The sequence below is a fragment of the Phoxinus phoxinus genome (assembly GCF_949152265.1).
Source record: "Phoxinus phoxinus genome assembly, chromosome: 4".
Taxonomy (NCBI): Eukaryota; Metazoa; Chordata; class Actinopteri; order Cypriniformes; family Leuciscidae; genus Phoxinus; species Phoxinus phoxinus.
In genome coordinates, this window is record NC_136879.1 from 31,289,940 (window position 1) to 31,302,110 (window position 12,171).

General features: G+C 38.6%; 1 protein-coding gene across 6 annotated transcripts; it reads right to left on the bottom strand.

Moving 5' to 3' along the window:
* Nucleotides 1-141: 141 nt before the first annotated feature.
* Nucleotides 142-4,496, bottom strand: LOC306997339 (uncharacterized protein). 6 transcript variants are annotated; one of them, XM_079610616.1, is made up of 9 exons: nt 4,285-4,496; nt 3,992-4,022; nt 3,256-3,413; nt 2,746-3,066; nt 2,603-2,648; nt 1,361-1,452; nt 1,124-1,234; nt 512-782; nt 142-438 (listed from the first exon to the last, which is right to left on the bottom strand). In XM_079610616.1, exons 2-9 carry the CDS (start codon nt 4,016-4,018, stop codon nt 223-225), a joined length of 1,242 nt encoding a protein of 413 aa, XP_079466742.1. In that variant the 5' UTR covers nt 4,019-4,022; nt 4,285-4,496; the 3' UTR covers nt 142-222. The 6 variants fall into 6 exon arrangements, with proteins under 6 accessions (XP_079466742.1, XP_079466743.1, XP_079466746.1 ...); XM_079610617.1 differs by lacking the exon at nt 3,256-3,413 and having other exon boundaries at nt 2,746-3,076; nt 4,285-4,493; XM_079610620.1 differs by lacking the exon at nt 3,256-3,413 and having other exon boundaries at nt 2,746-2,971; nt 4,285-4,492.
* Between the last annotated feature and the right edge of the window lie 7,675 nt (nt 4,497-12,171).

The following is a 12,171-nucleotide window of genomic DNA, read 5'->3' on the forward strand; positions in this document are numbered from 1 at the left end:
TTTCCATTAAATTTTAGCTTAATAATTGAAGAATCTTACCATTGTTAAGCATTGATCAGTTTTTCAATGTTCCAAGACGTTGAAATGTTGGGTTTTATTGAAACGGTTTAGAGTTGTGTACAGTTGTACAAATGCATTTACAATAAACTTGATTTAAAAAAAAAAAACATGAAGTTGTGTCTATTTGATTTTCATAGGGAATTAAAGTTCATACAGATGACCCTACACATAGCCAATGCTGTGCATATACTCCAGCGCAGCTAAATATTTATCTACTCCCATGCATGTTGAGGGTCCCATTGGGTCCACAGCAGCACTAAGTCCAGCTAGGCCATCAGGTCTCAAAAGGCAGTCACTCTCAGGGACATGGACACCAGAGTTGGGATCACAGGGTATAAGACCACTACTTTCCCAGTCAACCAAAGGGATCTGCAAATCCTGTAACATAAGTTGTCAATACTTCATCTGCCACAAATGCATGCTGTTTTGAGTATAATTAACAAACATGTACCTCATCATTGTACTCTTCAGAGTTGTGCTGTAGACCCATGTGCCACAGTTGATTAGGAGTGAGATTTCTCTCAGTTGAAAGGGGGTGATTGTCCCAGCCATCTCTGAATCCATCAAGCTGGGCTTGCAAGCGGGGAATAAAAACATAATGGCAGCAGAATAGATGAACACTACTGGACAGGTCAAGTAGACCATCCTCTTCCAGCTGGTGAAGCACATTGTAGAAGTGGCATGTGACCGCTGTGAACACATCTCGCCAGAGACGTTCAATTCTGTTAAAAGCACATACATTTATTTCAGCATTTAGAATATTCCTGTCCAGAAATTGTAGCATGCAAATAAAAAAAGGACTATTACAACAAATCAAAAACTATGGTTAATGCAATATTATAGTCCTTTTTTTAATCAGTAAGAGCAAAGTAAATACTGTACTCGTGTTAGGCAATTGAGGTGAAAGAGGATTCTAATCCTGACCTTGGTTTGGTATTAGCAAGGTTTAACAAAACATAAAAAGTTGTGGATCATCCAGATAACACAGTATTAAAAAATAAAGCATATGTAAACATTTTACCCGTTTATATATATATACATATACACATATATTCATGGTTACCTCTGATTATGTACACTTTTCCCTGCAATGAAGCTGTTTCTCCCGGATCCCCGGATGGAGAACATGAAGCGGGCCACATCAACATTTTCTACACCATGGTCACCACGAACCCTTAAGAAGTAAATGTGCCAGAATTTAAGACTGCAACTTTCAGTTGATATAAGAGGCCATTTAAACAAAGGACAATCAGAGTGGTACAGTTAAGAGTAAATATATACATTTAACTATAATATTGACCTTTGTGGTAAGCCACATCTCTCAACAGCTTCACTGAAGAAGGCAAGGGTAGTGGAGGCCTTGTTGTTATTGGCAACACCAAGATACATTATCTACAGGAATAATACAGAACAAAATCAAACCTTTTAATTTTTTAAGTTTGATTAAGTTATATATACTCTTTAACCAAATAAGTGGCACTGCCATTACATATTTAAAACAATATCTTAAAAAAACCTAGTTGTATATATATATCATTTGAAAGCTTACAATCTCTAGTCTGATTTTCAAAACAAATTACAGGGCAGTAATTTATCAATTTGCAACAAGAATATTTTCATACTTAATTTTGAAATCATGACAGATTGGTAAAAAATGTCGGTTTGTTTTCATGTCAAGCGTTTAAAAGATAACATTTATAAAACATTTTTGAGAAAAACATGTCTGAAAATGTTTTAAATTTAAATAAATATATATATATTATCCATTTGTGATGCGGTGAGCTATTAACGCACATAGGTTATGCGTTTATTAGAGGTTAAGTTCAAATCAAATACTTCCAAACTGCCCATACTACTTCTGAATAGGATGTCTACTTCATAAATTGTAAGAAAATTATGGAAATATATGGTTCAGATTTCACAAACCATATATAGCAATGGATATATATCCGCTTCGCGTCGTGACCGCATTACCACCTCGGGTGTGCATTATTTTTCTAATAATTCAACGGCCTGTCGTCAATTATTCCTTACATATGGTTCCGATTGCACAAACCATATATAGCAATGGAGGCACCCTTATATGGTCATCAATGGAGCTTGGATGTCATCTAGTGAAAAACGTACTGCGCCCAAACAAAATCTCACTAAAAGCTCATTTTTTGAGATATCAACCTTAAATTTGTTCAGATATTTGGCTTTGATTTTCAGTTTTAGAGTCAAACATATTTTGTAAAATATATATTTTATTATAAAAATTATATTTTTACATTGTATATGTTCATATATATATATATATATATTTTTCATAATTTATTCCACTTCTACAATTATCTGCCAAATGTCTTCTTAAAAACAAGACCAAACCAACCATATGTCTATATTACAAAGAACGCTTGAATTTCACCCATTTAAGTTTAGATAGGCTACTTTATTTTCATGTCTATGTGAAAAACGGGGTGCAAGTTAAGGGGTTAAGTATTGTTATGCTACTGTTAAGATATACTACAAAAAAAGGCCTGCATCAAATAATTATCAGTACCTTTCTGGAGAAGCCATCAATTCCTCCGAATATCACCATATTGTACCTTAATAGAGAAAGTGAAAAAAGTGTATAAACATCCATAATCTTACTTTTATATAGAACTAGCCCTGCAATAGATTTGTTTGAAAAACACAACCAACCTTATAAGTTTGTGGTTTGTGTCGATATGCATCAGTGATCTGGGGCCTGGGACAGAGTATGTCCGGCGTACCACACACCGCAACTCTGACATTCTTGATACAATCCCTGCAGTGTCAACTCTGTGCATTGATGCACGGACCCTCCGCCACTGAACTCGATGTCCCCGAGCCTGCAGCAGTCCCAACATCATTCGATATCCGGCATGTGGGTTGCTGGAGTGAATGTCTGATACCAGAACGTCAAGTTCCTCATCAGTTAAGTCACTGTACAGACCCCTCACAGATAATCCCCAATCACTCATACGTCTCTGCAGCGTCCACCTAGAAACCCCTACAAAATTGGCAATGCACTTCACAGATAGGCCCATACTAAGAAGCTCAGCCACATATTCCTTGGATATTATAACTCTGGGGCGGCCACTATTTCCCCTCTCCAGAGAAACTGTTATACATGTTTCCTTGTCATTTTGCTCAGAGACTAGGTGATCTAACTCCGTAAGGGCATCATACACTGCTTGAGGGATCTGAAGTTGGCTTGATACTGCACTGAGTACAACAAGCTCCTGTGAACATACAAACTCCAAATAATCTAGATCCAGAGGGGCACGATCAAGGCAACTTGATAGTCTGATGAAGAGCCTGTCAAGTAAATGACTGAGTAGCATTTCCTAGAGAGAACAAAACTATTACAAAAACAATCCTTCTAGCATCTCAACAATGTTGGCTGCCTAAATGATATTATGCCAATAAACAATTATTAAAACAAACATGATTATACTATAATAATTTATACGTTTTGCATAAATCAAACCTGAAATAAAAATATTGGAATTATGTTATAGTCATGGCACAGAGAAAAAAATGATAAATATGACCAAAAAATATTGCACGTCTAGCTTAGTTTTGTGAGGCAGTGCCTGTTTCTAAGTGGTAAAGCATCTGTTGCAGGTCAGCTGATTTTGGGACACTGCAGGGCACATGGGAGTGAACTAACTATTCTTAAACTATGTAAATAGTGATTATATATTTCATGGAACGGGAATTTTGCATTTAAAACGTGCTTTAAATCGCATAGGCTTTATAGAATGTTAATTAACCTACTCTGTGACTCACTGTAGCTTCCAATTATGCCTACTGGGCAAATACAATACCTTTACTTTACTATGGTATTCCTATAACTGTTATCATCCACCAAAAACAAACCAAAAGAAAGAAAAACATTGTACACATTTGATATGATACTGACCTGCGAAGACCCACCCTGTTCTGTCATTTTTCTAGAAGGTAAAGCAGAAGAGAATATAAGGAATACATTGTTTAATATGAGAGTAGCAGCTAGCTGTTATCTTTAATTATGAGACGATTGAATAGCAAACTTAATAGTACAGATGCGTTAGGCTAGCATTACCGTTAGTGTAAGTTAACTTAACGTCATTTCGTGAAACAATAAGAAACAATGATTATCAACTTAGCCGACCAGAGCACATATTAAAACTACTTAAACAAACATATAACGGTGAACGGTGAAAATAAACATACCTTTATTGGTCCTTCTCCTTCACATCCAGCGCGGGAAGATGGTCACGGTTTTTTTTCCCCTTTCTCGGTCGCGCGCCGGCGGCTCAAACGAGCTCTTCTGATTGGCCGAAATTCTCTGCTCTCTGAACAGGGCCCGCCCCTGCCTCACAGATGCACAAATTGCTTTTGCTCCCAATTTCACGGAGTATATGGTGCAAATGTGAGAGCGCGCGTAACTTGTCATTTAAAGGCGAAAAAAATGCGTTTGAGACTCGTAGCAGCAGTTGTAGTAATTTGACTTGTGATTATGTCAGAAAACTATCCAAGAAAAGTAATGCATTTGTGACCAGATATTCCACAAGTGTGCAACTCTCATTGTATGGATTCACATATTAATTTACGGGTGTGCAAAATTGGTCCGTGACTTCACATTTTTTATACAGGTGTGTGAATGCGTTTTGCACCATATTCACTGCAGCAACTGTAGCAAAAATGTGAGCGTACAAATTTCTTAATTTGTGATTTGTAGAATGCGATTTGTGCACCTGCAATGAAGAATTTGAGAATGTGTAACTGTTGTGTTGTATTTGTAGGAGAGGAAAAAAATCTACAAGTTTAAAAAAAAATCTCTGTGACTTCAAATTTATTGATACACATGTGTGGGTATGCTCTACAGCTACAAATTCCGCTCTCACATGTGTTCAGTAGTTTTGCACCAAAAATACCTTCATAATTTTCACCCAGACCAACGGCTCTGATCCAATTAAGGTTTGTTTTAGTTTTTATTAAATTCAGTCTTTATTTCTGCAAAAATGTTTTTACCGCCATTTCCATCACAGTTCTCATTAAACAGAATACGTTATTAAAGATGTGGTGGAAGTTACACTGTGAAACTTTCAGGGTGTGGAAAGTTTGTTTAAAGAGAGTTTAGTCTACAGGGCCAAAAGTAATTGAAGAAACACCCATGTAATGACATGTAATTGGTAAAAACTCAAGTAGCATGTTGAATAATGTAGTGTTGTTGTGTATCTATAGATTAGCCTGTAATATGTAACGTTGGCCTATAAAAACGACTAAACTCGAAATTCTTACATTATATATTGCATTATAGAACGTTCGATGTTTGTGTTGGTAATTAATTTGTCACTTTGGATAAAGGTAGCCTATCTGAAATGGAAAAACAATACATTTACGAACCCCGTCTCCCAAACAGGTTAATAGCGTTATTATTTTATTAAAAAACATTTGACAGTAGTAACAATGTAAATCAATAACTATTGTTTTATATTCTGTCTGAAAATATGGTTACCATGTAAATGTTTAGTGAACGGTATTTCATCCTCTGCTCTGAGTCTGTAATAATAGACGCAGCTGAATGTGTCCAGCAGGTGGAGCTATTGCGCTTTCATTACATCCCGAAGCCGCTGAAGACCTTGCAAGATGTATTCATAGGTATCATGATACGATATCACATTCGACCGCTCCAGATATGGCGTTCCCGCCATCTTGCAACGGTCAGCGTGTCGTCATTCACAGTATGAATCATAGCGCAGCTTCTGGTTGTGAAACCGCCAAGATTTAAATTCCCGAAGAAATGGGATAACATTTCAAGGTGAGATGAATGTGTTGTTTTATGTTTTTAACATGTATTAACTCAATATTTGGCCTACATGTTTTTACTATGGTTCAATCTTTCCATGTTTTTTTGTTGTTGTTTTTAAAAAAAAATTATTTCGGGTTAGCTGACGCCTTCGTCATGTTGTATTGTGATAGTTTAGCAAAATCATCTGCTGTAGTCTATTTCATATATAGATAATTATCACACATGCCTCTAACTTGGTCTAACTAAGGTTGCAAAATCTCAGTCAACCAACCTGCTCTCGAACGATGAACGTTCCCGGGCCGAATTTGACCGTTCCAATATGGCGGACGGCTTACAGTTTATGCTTATGACCCATTGAAACAGCCGTTAATAAGGAATCCATTTGTGTATTGCTATCTGAGCAGAGCAAGTACACCTACAACATACATTTATTTAATTATTTTAAGTGCTTCAGCTAATGCAGGAAAACTATTATAAAATATTTGCACATATGAAAAACATCTTTCAACATCTTTTATGGCTGATTTTCACATGTCATCAGCTGTTGAGTGCAGCATTTTCTAACTTCAGACCGCTGACAGTTGAGATGGCCCGAGAGGACAGAGGATATCGACTGTGTGTCACTCAAGCATCCAGCAGACTGCTTGGACAAAACCTGTTAGGCCTTTAATAGCCAAGTTCATGGCCTTGTTTCAGGCCCGGGGGAAAATTACCTTTGCTCTTCACCACGCCAGGGTCTCTGAGATTGGAGAACGATACCAGAGGAGAGAGTAACCAGACTCCTGTAATTGCCTGTCGAGGCTGACATTTGTAGTTAGGCGAGCTGGGAAATGGACCTCACAGACCACAGGATAACAAAGTCATCATTATCTGCGCGTAATGCACTGTTACCGAGCTCGCAGAGGAATACATTTCACCGCGTAATGCGAGGCGATTTGGAAACGAAGTACTAAATGTGATGGTAATGACTTCTATTACACAGAGGAAACATCTGGCAGTCAAAGTTAATTTCCATATTTAGTCTCCTCCGTGAGGCAGTTCCATGAATGCGTTTGAATATCTACTCGAACGAGGTCTCGCTTTCACCTCGTTCCTTTGGGCAAATTGAAAGCGCACTCGAGGAGCAATTTCGCCGTCCTCGAAAATCGAAGCACTGAGAAAGTGTTTTCCTCACCCATTGACATAACATCTGGGTTGGCATCATCTCGAGTAGCAGCCTGTGAATGGCTGTATCTATCGTATTTCAACCCCATGTGACCTGGTGTTAAGTGTCTCAGGAAATTGCTCTGTCTCTCCACATCAGTCAAGCATAATAATGCTGGCATCGTATTGCTGATGGAAAATGAATGGTGATAAAAAGAGGAGAGGCGATCTGTAGAGGGCAAACGGGAAGCAGAGCTTCGCTGTCTCTCGTGATGTGACCTGGCACGGCGACCGCCGCCTCGGTGCTCCCTTGAAAGCCGATATTAGACTAATGACTGCCAGGCACGGACATGGGAATTTAATTAATTGCCTAAAAATTTCTGGGGAGAATAGACAGAAAGGCAGACGGGCTTAATAGCTATAACGAACAGGCTGATGTTTATAATCGCTTTTATTTCTGAGGGCCCTTGATTGCTGTTGCCTGCTGAAAGGAAGGCTCTTTTAAGACTCTTGTATAACCTGCTTTGCATGTGAGCAGGCCTGAAAAACAGGGGTCACAGAAGACCTTTCCTCATCTTTTGTGCAGAAGCGAAATGTCATTGAATTTCGTATGGAAGGAGCTCATTGGTGCAGATGAAAGAGACAGGAAAGCGTGATTAGCTCTGTTTCATATGATCATAATGTAGCTGTCTGTCAAATCAATGCACAATTACAGGGTTTGGGACTCTGAGAGGAGGCAGGTGGTTCATTTGGATTGCCAACACGCTCGACAGTGGCCATTGTGTGGCAGATTTTTAAAGATATCTATCATCTTTGAGATAAAAAATTTAATTTGCTGGAACACTATGGTAATGCTAGCACTTCCTGTAAAAAGAAAATCTGTTGTATAGGCTACAGTATAGTTGGAAACTGTTTGAAACCTGTTCTCTCTATCACAGTGATTCTTAAACAATCATGATATTGCTGTCTATAGATTTCGCCAGGATCGTAAAACCATCGGTCCGCTATTTTGAAACGAATCAATCGTTTTGCAATATCTTTTAAACGCCACACAATTTGATATGGGTCATCAACAGCATGCCATTGGAGGTACCTGAGAAGTTTGAGCACAGCGCCGTCTAATGTTTCAGAGATATAAGGATTTTTGCAAAAACAAATTACTTATGAAAACATTTTCCAAATTTTGTGTCCTTGTCCATTGCTGTGTCCATTCCTTGGCTTATGCCGATTCTGAGTCTGACGATATCTAACTTTTCATTTTCCGTCCTTTTGTTTGTCCGCCATTTTGAAGCGAATGAAAACCGTTTTTTCACTACTCCTATACCATTTTTGTCCATAACATGATCAGATGATCTTTGGACTGAACTGCACAGAAATGACTGAGACCGTTCTCGAGAAATAGCTCTCCGATCTTGACCGTGCATGTGTTTTTTTGTTGTCTTATGCTAGTTAGCTATATATCATTTTGGATTCAAATTAGAACAATCTACCTTTTTATGTACCTGATTAAAAAAAAGTTATGACCAGTCTTAAAAAATTAGATGACTAATAACCAGCCACAGTAGATTGTGCTAATTGACTGTCTTTATGAGTGAGTCACTGAATAATTCATTCAAGCGGTCAATCACACTAAATAATAACAAACAATATATATATAAACACGAGTGTATTGAACTGAAATTCATTTGATATATTGCCCAGTCCACTCCTTAATTGCTAACACTTCCAGTGTCTTTCCTTTAATAGGAGACTATGAAGAAAGCATTATATACAGTATCGCAGGCAGCCGCAAATATGGTTGCTGTCTCTTATAATATAATATTTTGTTAGCTACCTCCCAACGGAGGGGAGGGGGGGGGCACACATTCCAGTAAATGGGAACTATTACAGTCAGATTAACGATTTTTGTCAGAAGGGATGCTATCTGATATCCATTTACGCATGACCTCCGCTCGGCTAATCATGAAAATGTATCTTCTATTCACTTGCGGTCCAGTGCTCATGCATAAATTACTTTATCATGGATCGTGTTGTGCAGCTTATACTGTCACATCCTTCTGCCGTGCTCTAATACAGCGCGCCTAACGTTTTCTATACAGCGGTCTGGATATCCTACTCACCCCTGAGCAGTTGGTGGGGGAAGAGCAGCCCATTAACCCCAGCTTGGTCTTAGAAGATTAGGCAGGTCAGAAAGAGTGGAATTAGTTCCCCAAGAGAACATCTGATCGCAAGCCTCATCCAATTACTGCCTTATGTCTCATCAAATGAGATCCATGGGTAAACAGATACACTTTGAGGGTGTAGACTGAGCCAAGGTGTCCTAATGAGAAGAGAGACTAGCAAATGTGTGGATTTTCGTCACAGCTCAACTGCTTGGTTTAACTTTTGTGGTCTACACAATATATAAAGTACGCATAAGAGTTATTACTTTTCCAGAAGCTACAAAAATTTTGTATTTTATGGATTTTAGATTCATCAATACTACGGATTTGTGAAACAAGAGCATTATTGTTACTATTGATTTTTGAGGGACCAGCACTAAGAGGAAGATTTAGTCTTTGTGATAGATGTCAATTTGCGGTGTAATGTGGTCTCATCTGGATTGAATTTTCAGTCAATACATGGATGATGTTGCAGAAAGACCATCTGCTCACTCTGAGAGGATTTCATGGTTGTTCAGGATGATTCTGAGTTAGAGACGATGCTTGAAATATTGATGTGATTCTGCATGCCTTTAAAGCATTTTCCCCCCCCCCCAGTGGATTTTCAGTGACCTTTTCTGTTTGTTGCATAGTTACGCCAGTAGGTGGCGACAAGTCTTTATGGGTATGTTACTGAATCGTTCATTCAATCGATTTGAGCATTTAAAGTGGCAGAATAGATAACTGCAGCAGTGTGCACAATAAACAGAACGTTATCATTAGTTATCTTGATAGTAATTCTTCTTTGTTTGAATGAGCCTTTTCAGAATGAGCCTATGAACGATAAAAATATATGACAGCCAATCAGAATCCACCCGACTTTAAAGAGCTTGAGCATTTAAAGGGGCAGTTCACCAAAAAAATAAAATTCTGTCATCTACTCACCCTCATGTCATTCCAATCCAAACCTGTAAAACTTTCGTTTATCTTCTTAACACAAATGAAGATATTTAAAAAAAAATCTGAGAGATTTCTGTACCTCCGTTGACAGCTACGGAACTACCACTTTGACGCTTCTAAAAGTTAATAAAGAGATAGCAAAACTAATCCATATGAATTGAGTGGTTTAGTCCAAATTTTCTGAACGATCACATACACTAATAAAATTTGGCTTTTATTCACATATAAACATTCATCAACGAGTGCACTCATCAGTTATGATAAACGGAAGCTCAAGCATGTTTGCTTGATATGAGAGAACCAATGAGTTTCATTCTCATGTTACGCAGCACGTTTGAGTTTCCTCAAGTACCAATGAGGTTTGTTCTCGCACGTTAAGCAGGTTTGGTTAAGCTTCTGTTTATGTTTGCTGATCAACGTTTAAATGGGAATAAAAGCCTAAATTTAATCTGTTCATCATATAAAGGGATTGAGTCTCTTCAGAAAATTTGGACTAAACCGCTCAATTCATATGGATTAGTTTTTACTATCTCTTTATGAACTTTTTGAAGCTTCAAAGAGGTAGTTACGTAGTTGTCAATGTGAAAAAAAGCTTCATTTGTGTTCCGAAGATGAACGAAAGTCTTACGGGTTAGGAACGACATGAGGGTGAGTAATTAACTCTTTATTGCAATTAATGTGAACGAACCCTTTAAAGCGCAGACGCTCTTATAATAACCAACGTTATTATGCGATGGTGTGGAGGTTAATATAGTTGTCATAGTTATCTTTATAGTTCTAGTTCTTTTTGTGAACAATATATTGTGTCTAAAATGTAAGTTACTACTCAGTAGTATCTTGTTTATTGAACTGTTAGGCGTCTTGTTTATTGAGCACCCAATATCACTAATATATAGCTATGGGAGCTAATACATTTAGGCTTTACACTGCCGGTAATGTTTTTTTTTTTTTTTTGAAAGATGGGTAACCTTTTCTATAAAAAAAGAAAAAGAATCTCCAGAGCAGCAATATGATCCACAGATGAATAGCGAGCGATTTGCTGTAATCTGGCCAAATGGATTAGAAAAACTGTGTGTGGGGGGACGTGTTTGTCCTGTTCTGTCTCTCATTGGCTGAGATAATGTTTTATCAGGTAACTGTCAGCCGTGAAGCTTGAGCATTAATGTTATCTGAGACAGCAGTTTATTTCCTCATCCCTGTTATCCTCCCTCATTCGGCTTCACCTTGAGCTGACAGGCTCGCCCAGGAAACCTCTGTGATCTCTTTTGATGGTGGCTCCTTGGAGAGAGGTGAAATGAAAAAGTTGCTCGCTCGAAACGGCCCTGATAAGACCTAATCAGCCGTTGTGGCGACTTCCATTTAGCGCACGGTGTAACAAATCATCTGTCACTAAGCCGGTGTGCAGCTCATGTCAGTCTCCATATTCCTCCACTGAACACATCATTTCTCCGCCAGCACTGGATTCATATCCCTTGTGAACCCTCCTGACAGGTTTGTTATCAGTCGGCCGGGCTGGCAATCCCTAGGGAGATGGAGCGTAGCTATTAAAGGACGGGAATCGGAGTGTGTAAATGTCAAGTAAGCTGTCATCAGTGGATTTCATTGAGTCCACGGAAGTCAAAAGACATCGGCTCATATTCAGTGTGTTAAACACGGTGACAGTTCTCACCTGTCATGAATAATTTGCAGACGCCATTTTGTGGAGCTGATAAAATCGAGCAGACAGGGATTGCTTTGTGAAGGAGACCATCCTCGTCTGCACTACGGCTGCCATCCTTTGGCGCAACAACAGATTTCAAGAACATACGGAGTTATATTGACGCATCAACCATGACCATCATCAGCCTTGGAAATTCTATACTCTGTCACCATTGTTTCTGTCTTCATCTCTCTCAGTGAGAAGCCAGAGGTAATAAAGCCTTGCTTTCCACTACATTGAGCATAAGGAGCCCCTGCCACCTGCCATAAAGCTGATGGATGAACCTGGCTGATTCCTGACCCAACCTCTGCACCGGCACCTTGTGAAAATGGGCACAAATAAGGGTCAATTGTTTAATGAGA